Source organism: Elephantulus edwardii, unplaced genomic scaffold, assembly GCF_000299155.1.
Source record: "Elephantulus edwardii isolate Elephantulus edwardi_28Jun2011 unplaced genomic scaffold, EleEdw1.0 scaffold00143, whole genome shotgun sequence".
In the NCBI taxonomy this organism is placed as follows: Eukaryota; Metazoa; Chordata; class Mammalia; order Macroscelidea; family Macroscelididae; genus Elephantulus; species Elephantulus edwardii.
The window spans coordinates 6,200,600-6,214,313 of NW_006399893.1; the positions used below are offsets into that span (position 1 = coordinate 6,200,600).

At 40.3% G+C, this 13,714-nt stretch overlaps 1 protein-coding gene across 1 annotated transcript in view; it reads right to left on the reverse strand.

The window, feature by feature from the left end:
* NCKAP5 (NCK-associated protein 5) overlaps positions 1–13,714 on the reverse strand; it is a 914,632-nt gene that overhangs the window by 205,966 nt on the left and 694,952 nt on the right. Inside the window, 1 exon segment of the mRNA XM_006894461.1 lies at positions 6,182–6,301. Coding sequence (XP_006894523.1) covers positions 6,182–6,301 — 120 coding nt within the window.

Genomic DNA, 13,714 nt, shown 5'->3' on the forward strand with positions numbered 1-13,714 from the left:
GTGTGTGCACATGCACATTACTTATGTAATTGCATGGTTTGTAAAAAGTATGGGAGGCATCAGTCATTCAGTGCTAGATTGCCCACCTTCCATAAGAGAAATCTGGGTTCTATTCCCAAAAAAGGCATGTCATATGCAGACACTGCCTATCTGACAGTGAGGTTTATGGGTTGCTGTGATGTTGAACATCCCATGACTGCCAAAAGAACAAATCAATACGTCCTGGAGAGATGCCACTGGAGTGCCCTTTGGAGGTAAGGACAATGTGGCTTCGCCTCACACACTTTGGGCATGTTGCTAGGATGGTCTGTCTGTTCCTTGGAGAGGGACATGATACTGGGAAGGGTGGAGGGTTGGCAAATGAGAGGAAGACTCTCAACCAGGTGGACTGGCACAATGACTGTAGCAATGGGCTCTTGTGTATCAGAAAGTGAGAAGATGGCAAAGGATAGAGTAGAATTCAGATCTTTTGTTCATAGGCTCACTGTGAGTCATACTCAATTCAGTGGCAAAAGGAAGAATGTTCTGGCCATTTAATGGGCAAGAGCAGCCAGTGAAAAATCCATTGATCACCATCTGATCTGTAACTGACCATGGAGCGAGACAGATTTCTGTTCTGTTGTTCATAGAATATTCAGAAGTAAGGGGTCAAGGTATGACAGTTTACAAGTTAAGCTCTCAGCAAGTACGCTTTAAATATCTATTATAAACAGTGATGGAGTCTGTGTGGGTGAAAAACAACATTCAACATAGTTCTTGTCTCAAGACATGGCTATATCGTTGAGACGAAGTCCTAGTCATTGGTGATTGTAGTAGATAATTGCACTACACATACAGGACTATACTGGGAGAAGGCTGGACAGTCACCTCCTGTGCCATTTATGGACTCTGAAAATCTGCTGGATGGTCAGCTATGGGTTGATTCCGACTCCCTGGCACATGACAACAACATACAGGGCTATTAGCCAATGATGTGCCATGAATCCCAACAAAAGTAAAGCAATGAGGATGTGGTGAGTCACGGAAGCTTCTGAAAGGAGATGGCACTGGAGTGGGTCTCAGAGACTAGGACGCTTTGCTTATGAACAGGAATAGACACAAGCATGCTGTGTCCTGCCAAGCCAGACTCATGGACAGATTTACGTTCCCAAGACAAAAATGCAGGTGATAAAATAAATCCAAAGAACAAATAGAGTCTTAAAAAAGCTTCTCACATCATCTGAATAATATAAACCAAAAACTAGCAAAAGAAAAAAATATCAGCACTGTATGAAGGTGGCAGAAAATTTTTACACCCAAGTTGTCAGATTCTCAATTGTTTGTGTGAATAATCTGCACTACAACATCTTTTCTTTCTATGTGGGTCTAAGCATACAGGAAAGAGGACCTTTTGAAATCAGATAAAAATCAAAACAAAACCCCCCAACCTGTTAGGATGAAAATATGAAAATAAATCATCAGAACGATGACAGCACAGACGTCTGAAGCAAGGCAGAGGAAGCGTACACATGCGAGGGGACCATCCTCTGCCACGCAACGCGAGCTTTCAGAGATGTGCAAACACGTTGGTTCCTTATTGTGATTTCATTGTAGACGCCCTCTGATCTGACTTGATCAGAGGACAGCCAGTTAATCAAAATGTCAGTGAGAGTGGGGAATCACCAAGTACTCCTTAGGCCCATCCATGCTCCCTGCTGAGCTTATGTAACAAGAGGAGGGGAGGGAGACAGCCCTCCGCTCAGGGCTCACCTCTGTCAACTACCAGCTGGTGACCTGTTCATGCTCAAGGGGTCCCACTTGTAAAACGGGTGCAATGATAGCTCCTGCCTCTAAGGATTGCAATGGAGATTAATTTTATGAATGCTGTAAAGGCTGTAGACTGCTATCCTAAAGGGGAAGCAGCATGTATGTATATTAGTTAAATAAGAATGGTTGTAAAAGGTCAAGGTTGATGCTTTGCTTGTAGATCCTATTATCAGTGCCCTGTTGGCTCTTATTTATATTTCCATGAAACACGCATTGTGTATTGTCTACATTGGTTCTTTTTTTTAAACTAGACCAAGAACCTAAAAACCTTTTGAGAAGTCATTTACATGCCAAATGCCTCCATATCTAGTCCTTCACTTTCTGTTCATTCTTTAGTTAAAAACCTTCACCTAATTTGATGGCAAACATTTTTCTGGTGCTCTGACTCTACAGAAGTTTTGAAGCACTCAACTTTGCCCTACAGAAACAGTTTTATATTTGCATCATAGTTCATTTATATAATAGCTAAAAATTCCATAACACCCAGGACAAGAATCACTTGCATAAACACATCGAGTTGCATATATACTTCAGTCTTGCTCAGAGTTCAGCTCAACTGTTAGTAGAAATGTGTGAGCTTAGCAAGAACCTCCACCAGAAGCATGCCTTCAGTGTCTGGGGTTCTTCAGTAAAATATAAAGGGAAGTGGGAAAGATCAGTTAATTTGGCTCTCTCAAAACAGTTGAGTCTGAACCAGCTCATAGCTGACCATCCAGCAGGGTTTCAGAAGCTGTAAATCTCTGAGGAGACTGCCCATCTTTTTCCTTTGCAGCCGCTAATGAATTTGAACTGCTGCCTTTGGCTTGGTGGCACAATACCTTGTCTATCAGGACACCAGAGCCCTCTTTACCTGGCAGTGGTTGTGTACTGTCAAGTCACAACCAGCGCCATAGCTGACCATCCAGCAGGTTTTCAGAGGAAATCTCATAGGAGGAGATTGCCCTTCTTCTGCAGAACAGCTGGTGGATTTGAACTACATGCCTTCAGGATTGCAGTGCAGCTTCTTACCACTAGGCTATTAGAGCTACCTTGTAGGTTCAAAAAAGGTTAGTTAGAGATGCTAGTCCCATTAAGAGCATTATTCTTAGATATTATGTATTATGTTGGCTCCTTAATTCATTGGAATTTAGCTTAAATTGTTGGTTGTTATACAGCTGTATGCCATCACTCTGACTGTTGTTAGATGTGGTTGGGTTGGCACTACTAACTCAGAAATATCATTCTGGAAGTGAGAATCCATAGCAAGTTTTATATTATTTCAATCTTAAGATTTTAACTTTCAAGTGGATCTTTTTGTCTTTTTAAAACCTGTCATGGGCCAGACACCCTCTTTACGTATTCTAGAATCTGCCAAACAATCTTTGAAAGTCTACACTTGTGTTGCCTCATCCAAGGAAGTGCTGAATGATATGCTGTTATGTAACCTATTTTTCTGTAAGAGGTTCAAGGATCTTCTTTCCCCATTTCTATAGGGTGCATGTTTCAGATGCTGGAAATAATTTTTCTGTATACTGCATTATGTCTAGCAAATGACAGCTAAGATCAAGTTCTAAGACTTACAGGGAACTATGAGAACTCTGTTTACCGACTCTGCCACCCATGGGTAATGGCCCATGTTTCTATACTGTTTGGTACCCAGAGTCCTGATGAATTTGCAGCCCCACCGCCATCCATGACCACATAGCACCTCAACATCCACTTATGAGAGGAAAACTTTAGAGGAAAAAGTGGAGGCATAAAGCTCCCTCAGTTTTCTATAAAGTATCTCCCCACTTGCTGAGTGACTCTGCCATTTACCTGTTCTTTTAACACACTCGACTGTTAACTAAAAGGCAGGAGGTTTGAATCCACTAAGAGGTGCCTGAGAAGAAAAGCCTGGCAAGCTATTTGTGAAACACCAGCCATTGGAACACTCACAGTGCACGATTTCATGATTTTACTCTAGCACAGGAAGTCACCACGTGTTAAAATGCATTACAGTTGAACTTGAACTTAGAAGACTCTCCTTAGATAAGGATTTTTCCCATGTGAGCTCAAATGTTGTGAGTCATCTCTAAGGAGTACTTCATATCTTCTAGGACAGACACATATGTGGAAATAACGTGGTCAATCACAGCATCTAAAGCAAATATCACGGCTCTGGAGTCCTCACAGTTCAAAGCCAAGTTGTTTGAGGGTCAACTGAATTATCAAGATTTGCTAGATGCTAAACAAGTGTGGAACTGTTTTTAACTTACTTGATGCTCTATAATAGACATTTACATCTCAATAAACCCAAAAGATAGTTTCAGAAAATTAAAATTCTTTTTTAAAAAAAAATTTTAAAAATTTTATTATTTTGTGCGTGTACCATCAAATTGGATCTGACTGGTACAAGGGATTGCCCCTCCTTCTCCAGCAGAGCATCTGTTGGATTTGAACCGCAGCCTCTGGAATTGTAGTGCAGCTTCTTGCCACTAGGCCACCAGAGCTCTCTTGAAAATTAAAATTCTTGAGTAAAATAATTAACAGACAACATGAGAAGTTAGGTCTGCACTTGTGAGCTGGAGGACATCAGACATTCAAGTTTCCAGCATTCTTCTCAGAACCATGAACAGTATAACATTCATGAATATTATTTAAATCAGAATGTCTCCAGGAAATGAGGACTTTTTGGGGATGAGAATGGATTTGTTCACTGAAAACACCCAGTAAGTAACACTGACTTCCTACTCTCTGTATACACGTTATTCTGTACCATTTGCATGTGGACTTTAGAAGATTTTGCTGCCCCCTGAAAAGGCTTAAACATTTACAACACGTATGCTTATTGTGGAAATACATCATCAAGATCCATTAACAGGGACGGCAGCTCTTTAGCAGTGTCCGAAAAGCCTCAAGTGAAAGCAGGCAAACCAGAAGATATCCATGTATGTGTAGGAGCTGTGTAAAAGATTAGATCTTGATTATGATAGTATCAAGGAGAATGTTTTACAGATGCAGGATCCCCTCTGACAAACATTTATTGTGGACGAAACAGAAACAGATTAGAGAGAGACTTCCTTTTCCCCACATACTTCTTGAATCATAAATTATTAATTCCCTTCCAACATATAAAGCAGAGAGGAAATTAATTTAAGATATGAGATCTATTTTGTAAAAAAAGAGAGCTGTTTTAATTTGGGGCAGAGAAATTATGTTTTGATGTTTGTTTTTATCAAACATTGTTCTCTGATATGAACTATGGTGTTCCATTATCTCCCTGAGGAGACCTGAGACGTTTACATTAAAGTCCAGAGAGTAAATTATCAACATTGTCTTGTCTAAACAGAAGAGTGTTGTCCAACCAAATGTTCTAGGATGATGAGTGTATTCTGCCTAGACACTGTCAACAGGATAGTCTCATAGGCTTTCAAACATCTGAAGTACAGTTAGTGTCACAGAGGAAGAGAAATTTAATTTGCTAGAATTTTAATTACATCAAATAAATAGCCTCCTGTAGCTGGTGGCTACAACAGTGTGCTCTGTAGTGTGGACAATCACAGGTTGGAGAACCCTGATCTACCACCTATCCACGGGGCAGCTGTGCTTTCACACTGGAATGTGCCCTCTGAAACCTCACTGCATCCCTTTTCAATTCAGCCTCCGAAGGGACCTGAGCAAAGCTCATGGGAACTTGTTTGTGCAACTGTGCCCACTAATAAAACAAAACCCAAAACTGCGAGGGTCAGCTCTCCAGCCATCTCTGCCAATGTGTGTGCATTTCCCTGCAATAGGGCAGACCCTGTAGTGCGTCCAAATGATTCAAATGGCTTGACTTTGCAGGGCTTTTATTTCCACGCTCTGATGAGAAAGTAAATAAAATCAAGCCATTCAGTCAGAGCATTTAGACAAAGAGAACCTCTAATAAACTGAGACAGAAGACAACAAGTGTTGTGTTTGAGAAGGAAATCGGCCTGGGGAGAGACATGAGAGAACAAGAAACCCCAACTGCATCTCTGATCAGAAAGAGCCTGAAATAAAGAGACATGCTTTGGCATTACATAAATCTCTTCTTTTCTTATCACAGGATACAAGATTATTAATACTGGTTCCCAAAGCAATTATTCTCTAACTCCATTTTCTGGATCCTACCTCCTGCTTACCAGAAAACACCTCTTGGCCCCTTTCACTCATTTACCCTTTGCTTATATGATTCCCTACCGTAGGCAGCTGGGACACAGACTCGACAATTTAAGAGGCATTCAATTTTAATAACATCCCTTGAGAGAGGCGAGAATCTGGTCCCATTGCAGTATGCCTGCCCATGGAGATGTAGATAACTTTTGAACTTGGATAATTCACTGTTGTCAAGAGGATTTCAGGAACAGGGTTTGCTTTGCACATGAACACGTACCTGGAAGAGCAGATCAGGAGCTGGTCTGACTCGCTGCTGGAAGAGGATGCTTAACGTTCGGTTCTGTTGCTCCAAATCAAATACTCTCGTTTTCAATTTCACACATTCCTCCCTCAGATCCTACAATAAACCCATTGGACAAGGAGAGAAAAAAAACCAACAATCACCAATTGACTCATTTGCATATTATAACCACATGATAGCTGAGGCATGATGATATTGTTGTCATTAAGAGCCGTCGAGTTGCAGACAACTCATAGAGACCCTGTGAACGAAAGACATGAACACTTGTATAACTTCATTTCTACAAGTTCATAGAGTTCCTGGAGGCAAGCTATTTCGGAGGTAAGCTATTTTGGAAGTGGATGCCACTCCTGCTTCCAAGCTTATTTTAATTGGGGAGCTCCACCGAACACTGTCCACCATGGGATACTTGATAGTTCACTATTGTTTACTCCTCAGTAGAGATAGATTGACACAGTAACTGGGGTAAAGAAGGTAGGTGTGTGGGAGTCAATGAGACTGGCTCAGGATAGGGCAGGTTTCAGAGCTATTGTACATACAGTCACTATGAGTCACAGGTGACTTGATGGCACATAACAACAACAATAATGAGAGTATTTTTATTGTTCAAAGCTCCTAGAAAAATCGCACGTGACACTGTCTTCCACAATCCATGATCTGGAAAAATTACTATGTCCAAGAAACCAACTTAAAAACACACTCAACCCAACAAAACAAAACCTTGAAATCAGAAATGCATTAATCTAGCATGCTATTTTGGAAGTCAGTAAATCTTAGCGATATAAAGTCAATGTAAGTCTCCATCTATGTATTTTGCCTCTTCACTGTCTTTATAAAAGCAATCATACAGCACAAACCACAAGGACAATAATGTTTTTCCAGTGAATAGAGATTTGATGAACTAAAGAAACGATTGCTTTTGATGGAGCCTTACACTGTTACTTGTGGAAACAGGCTGAAATTCTCAGCACTATGGCTAATAGAGTCAGCGATGCATTTAGTGGGAGAGCAGTGGAGTGCTTCCACTCAGAAGTGATAGCTTTTCAAAGACCACTGGCAACTTGCTCCTGCTCAAAACTAGTCTATTCCCTTGCCTTTTGGTGAGTGTTTGTCTCAGGGCTATGGGAGAAGTAATATATCATACCTTGGCAACTTTTTAGGCTTTTGTGAACCATTCAAACACAAGGGAGAACTTTTCCAGCTTTCTAGTGAGGGGAACTGAAGCTGAAGGGTAGGATTCCCAACAAAAAATGAGTCCCACATGGACTTGTAATAAAGATATTTGTTGTTGGTGTTATAGTATACCAACAGGTCAGAACTGACTCACAGGTGACACTCTGGAGGGGGGTTTTCAGAGACAGTACATCTCAGGGGAGAAGACTGACTATCCTCCTCCTATGGAACAACAGATGGATTCAAACTGCTTGCCTTTGGGTTGGCAGTGCGACTCATAAACCAATAGGCCCCCAGAGCTCCCTTGATAAAGGTATGTCTGTATTTAAATATTTATATAGATGAGATGGATTGATACAGCAATTGGGGCAACAGGGGTTGGTGCGTTGGAGAAATGAGACTGGCTCAGGACAGGGAAGGGGTCAGAGCTGCTGTACATAGGATTGCTATACATCGAACAATAACATACTATGACAAGTTTGGAAGCAGGAGTGGCATCCACTTCTGAAATAACATGCCTCTGGAAACACTATAAACTTTGATAAATGTCAATAGTTGTAGAGGGGTTTCAGGCCTTTTGTTCATAGGGTCACTATGAGTTGTGCTAGAATTGAAGGCAATAAACAACAACATGTATCTGTAGATAGATAAATTCAAGGCAGATGACATAAAATAAACTGCAAATTCAAGGTTCCTCCAATATTACATTTCTCTATTTTCTTTTTCTTTCTTTAATTTTATTTTATTAATTTTAATGAACATTTACAGAGATTTTGGATTTCCATTCATTCACTGTTGCACTATTTTCTCTACCCCCCGCCAGTTCGTTCCTCTCTTTTTTCCCCTTGAAAGTCTGTTTTAATTGTCCCATTGCCACAGTGCTTGTCACAACTAGTTCTGATGAATTCTTTTTCTTTACTTAAAGTCCTCTACTTCATGTTAGTCACCATTGCAAGAACATGGAAACAGCCCAAATGTCCAACCACAATCAAATGGATTGAGAAATTATAGCACATTCACATGATGGAACACCATGCAGCACGCAGGAACAATGATTTTGAAAATCACTGCCTAACTTAGGAGGGACTGGAGAGCATTATGCTAAGTGTACTAACTTGGTCCCATAAGGACAAATACTATGTAAAACCATTATTATAGAAATAGAAAGATAATTAGTAAAATGTGTATGCAGATCCAAAGGGGGGAGGGTAGAAAGAGAGGGGGAGAGAGGGTATAATCATAGGGTCACACAAATTGATGGGTGGAGGGAGGGGTGGGTAAAGGAAATGGGGAAAATCCAGTGTGAAAAATAATATATTCAAACTTTATAAATGAACCAGGACAAAATAAAAATTTTATTTAAAAAAAAAGTCTTCTGCTTTAGCCAGATAGAGGACAAGGGTTTATTTATTGTTCTGAGCAAGTTCTACTTATTCCTGTTATACCCTCCACCATCAATTTTTCTTCCCAATTATCTCCCTAATTCCAATCCAACTTAAGACTCTCTGATGGAAATGCCATTCAGATGCTAATTTCTCCCTTTTGCTGGACATCCTCTAAGAATCCACATCTCCAATAAGCCCTGGGCACCTATCATATGGCATTTGACAGATTCCACTTCATGTAGATTTTATCCTTCTGGCCTCAGATTTACTCTGTCAGTTAGATGACAAGTTCCTCAAAAGCCAAGCCCAACAAGATAGTGAAATAAACAAAGAGCTCTGTTCTTTCTAGTCTATCACCTAGCAGTGAAAGAGGGGAAGACCTTCAACAAGATCGATCTACACAGTGGCTGTAACAATGGGATCAAGTATACCAGAGATGGTGGATGGCACAGAACAGGGCAAGGTTCAGATCTGGTGTTCACAGGGTCACTATGAATCGTATTCCATTCGACAGCACCCAACAACAAGAGCAACAAGCACAGCACCACCCGGAATAGAAGCTGTTGTATACTATGATGTTTTGTTAAAGAAATTGCATTCTTCAGGAGTTTTACTTCTAACCCAAAGGCCACACTTTTCTCGGTAGTTCAATTTATGAGCTGTTGTACAGGAGAAACAAGAACAGCCTTCCCCCCCACCCAATCCGCATGTGATTAACGGCTTCAAAACCTATGAGTCAGTGCTAATTGGATGGCAATGAGTACAAATTTTTGAGCTGGCATGATAAATAGAATTTGAGTCTGTCAGTCTTACTAGCTTTTAGATAGAATGTATGTTTGGGAAAACGATAAACTTTACTTATGGCTTTGTAAGCACAAGAGGTCTGTTTGTAAGGCCTCAGTAGTGCTCAGAGAGGTGGATAGGCCTGTTCTTGTTTCAACCTTGACTGTGAAGCTAAAGAGATCTAGCTCCCGAGGCATTACATAAACATCCACCATCATGTCCACTATTATTGTTAATAAGTGTCCCACTGTCAGTTCCAACTCACAGTGAATCTACGTGCAATAGAATGAAACATTGGTTGATTATGTGCCATCCTATCAAGTATTTCTATGTTTGAACTCATTATTGCAGCCAGTTTGAATCTGTCTCCTTGTCTTTCTCTTTTTTGCTAGCCAAGAACAATATTCTTCTCCTGGGACTGGTGCCATCGGATTACAATTGACACAAAATCTCATCATCTTTCCATTTAAAAAAGACTGTAGCATTCTTCTAGAGAGGTCTACTCATTCATCTGGCCGTTCAAGTACAGTCAACACTCTTCACGAACTTCATAATTCAAATAAATAAGTTCTTCAGTCTTCCTTATTCACTGACCACATGTTCCACATGCATATGAAACGATGGAAAACACCCTGGTTTAGGTTAGGCACACCTACATCTTCATGGTGACATCCCCTCCTCCCCCCCAACACTTTAAATGACCTTTTGTGGCAGGTTTCCCCAATGGAATATGCAATTTGATTTCTTGAGAACTGGTTCTCCAGGTGTTGACTGCAACCCAAGTAAAATTAAATCCTTGACAACTTTAAACTATCTGTTTACCATGATAATGCTCATAGATCTAGCTGGAAGGACTTTTAATTTATACTAATGTGAAATTCAAACTCAAGGCTGCAGTCTTTGACCTTCATCAGAAAGTGCTTCAAGCTTTCTCTTCTTACAATGCATCATCTACATATTGAAGGTTGTTCATGAATCTTCACCCATCTTGGATGCCCTGTTTTTAACTCAGTCTAGCTCTTCAGATAATTGTTCAGTTTACACAGACTGAGTAACAGTGGAAACACAGGCTCTGTTTGAGCACAATTAAGTGATCTAAAACTCTCATTCAATCTTAACTATGATTTGTAATGATACACACAGTTTAATGCTCTTTCCTGCTCAATAAAACACAAACAAGTATCTTTTTTTTAGGATTCTGTTTTCAGCCAAAAGCTATCTGCTATACATAGTAATATCCTCCTCATTCTACACCACTGAAGTATAGCTCAAACTTCTGTCAACTCCTCTGGCAGAGTGCTATAAGTGATTTTAATTATATTTGTTGTTATTGTTGTTGATTGCCTTCGAGTCAAGCGCGACTCATAGCGACCCTATGAACAAAAGGCCTGAAGCCCCTCTACAACTGTTGATATTTATCAAAGTCCATAGAGTTTCTGGAGACATGTTGTTTTGGAAGTGGATGACACTCCTGCTTCCAAATTATAATTCAATAATATCCATACTTTTCTTTGGAATGGGCCCAGATGTGAATCTCTCTCAAGAAGTTTGTCAGATGGCTACCTCCCCGTTTCTTAGCATAAATAAGTGAGCTGGTTCTATATGGAATCCTTTTGTTGAGAAATCGCAATGGAGAGCTTGTCAATTTCTTAAGTTTTTATTTCACCAATGGATTCAGTGTCTCTTGGACTTCTAAGTTTAGCATCATTGGTTGTCAGTCATCTACTGTCTCCTGAAATCTTGACCAATGAGTGCTTACCAATTCTTTTTAGTAAAATGCCTCTAGATGTTCCTTCCATTTTATTTTGATACCTAAATAATTCTACATTTCCTACAGAATCCTTCACTACATAGCTAGAAGGCTGTAGGTTTTCTAAAGTTCTTTCAGCTTGAGGAAATGCTGCATGCTTTGTCCCTTTAGGCTTTCTCACTCCGAATCTTTTTGCATTTCCTCAAACCCTTTTGCTTTTACATCAGGAGACTTCCTTTTAATTCTCTTCAGGTATTTTCCTTCATCATTTCTTTCATTCACATAAGCTATTCTGTATTAGGGAGCATGTTTCAGAGTCTCTTCTGACATCTATTTTGTTTTTTTCTTTTCTGTCTTTTTAATGGCTGTCCTTGATGTCATCCAATGACTCATCTGATCTTTATTCACTATTGTTGTCATGTACCATTGAATTGGAACCAAGGCATAGCTGACTTTCCAGTGGATTTTCAGAGGCAGTAAATTGCACAGGAGGAGATTGCCCATCCTCTCTCAGAGAAGCTGGTTGATTCAAATCATGTACCTCTTAGTGTATTAAACCTATCTCTGAAATGGTCTCTAACTTGGATGTTGTTTTTGTTAGATGCTGTCAAGTTGAGTACAATTCATAGTGACCCTATGAACAGCTGTCCTGAACCCTGCCCTTATCCTCTGCCATCTTTACTGTCTCTGAAACACTACAGTCCATTGCTGAAGTCATTGTGCCAATCCATCTCATTAGGGGTCTTCCTCTTCTTTGCTGAGCCTCCACCTTTCCAAGCATGGGATTCCTTTCCAGGAATAGCCTCACCTAGTTACATGTCCAAAGTATGAAAGACAAACATCTGCCATGTGTACCTGCAAGGAGCACTCTGGCTACACCTTTTCCAAGACATATCTGTACTTTTGGCAGTTCATGAGATATTCAGTACTGTTCTCCAGCATCACAACTAAAAGTCATCAATTCCTCTTATGTTGTCCTTACTCACTGCCCAGCTCTCTGATGTACAAAAGGTAACAGAAAAGAGCCTGGCCTGAGTCAGGCACACTTTAGTTTTCAAACTTACATCATTGCTCTTCAGCATTTTGGAGTGGTCCCCAAGAGCAGACTTGCCCAGTGTAATGCGTCTCCTGAATTTCTGACCATTAGTACCAAGGGTGTTGATTGTTGATCCAAACAAACTTAAATAATTGGCACCTTTAATCTTTTGTCCATCTATCATTATGTTGACTCTTGGTCCTGTTGGTGGTGAGGACTTTTTTCCCCCATCGATGTTGAGATGTAATCCATACCAAAGACTATAGTGCTTAATCTTCTGCAGCAAGTGTTTCTTAGCCTCCTCACTTTCAGCAAGCAAAGCTTCGTCATTTGTGTAAAATGTAGGCAGTTGGTAAGTCTTTCTCCAATTCTAATGACATATTCCTCTTCACAGAGTCTGGCTTCTTGAATTATTTGCTCAGCATGCATACTGAATAGGTGTGGAGAAAGGATATGACCTTACCATTCAATCTCCAGTGTCATTTCTATCACTAAGCCATAATTTCCAACTACTGATCCTACCATTCATCAGTCAGTTAAGTGTGGGACAGTGACTTGTCTGCTGCTGTGACACTGGAGGCTATGTCACTGCTACTCCAAATACCAGCAGAGTATTTATGGCAGACAGGTTTCAGTAGAGCTTCCAGACATAGGCAAACCACTAAAATTGATCCTCCTTAACAGGAGCAAAGGCACCGGCTATGGTGTGGCTCACTGCACGGTGCATGTCACCACCTTCTAGTTAAACAGCTTAAGCTTAGTTTTCATCTGACTGGTGCAGAGCAGAAAAACAGAACTGCCAGATTCACTTCAGGTTCAATGTCAGGCAACTAGTTAGAAGATCAAAGATGGCAGAAGCCAACCAAGGCAGGAGCAGCAGTGTACACACCCACAGCAGCACACACCCATCTGGCATCCTGGGAGCCTAGACGCCACTCATATTAAAAGGCTACACTTGCTTCTTTTGCTTAGAATTCAACCTCTTTCTGTGTCTCACTTTTGCTAATTTTTGTTCTTACCATGTATATAACACTCCCTGCTCCCAAACACTAATTGTTTTCACTACTGCTAATTAAGTAATTAATAAAACTTGACTGTGAGGTAAATAAATATTAATGGGACCTATTGGGTGGAAAAACAGAATCATTCTCATCTGCAGGTGGAGAAAGAACAATAGAGACATAAGTGTGCTTTTTACGAGGGAAAAGTGGGCTTGTAAATAAATAATAGCAGCGACGATTTTTAGCAGCAAACAGAATAACTTGAAAGAGTTCTTCAAATGGGTTAAAACAAAGCAAAAACAGAATGAAAGAGAAAAAAAAATCAATATACTCTAGAGAGAGTTTTTATACCAATGCCCACATTTCAATGGCCACCACTGT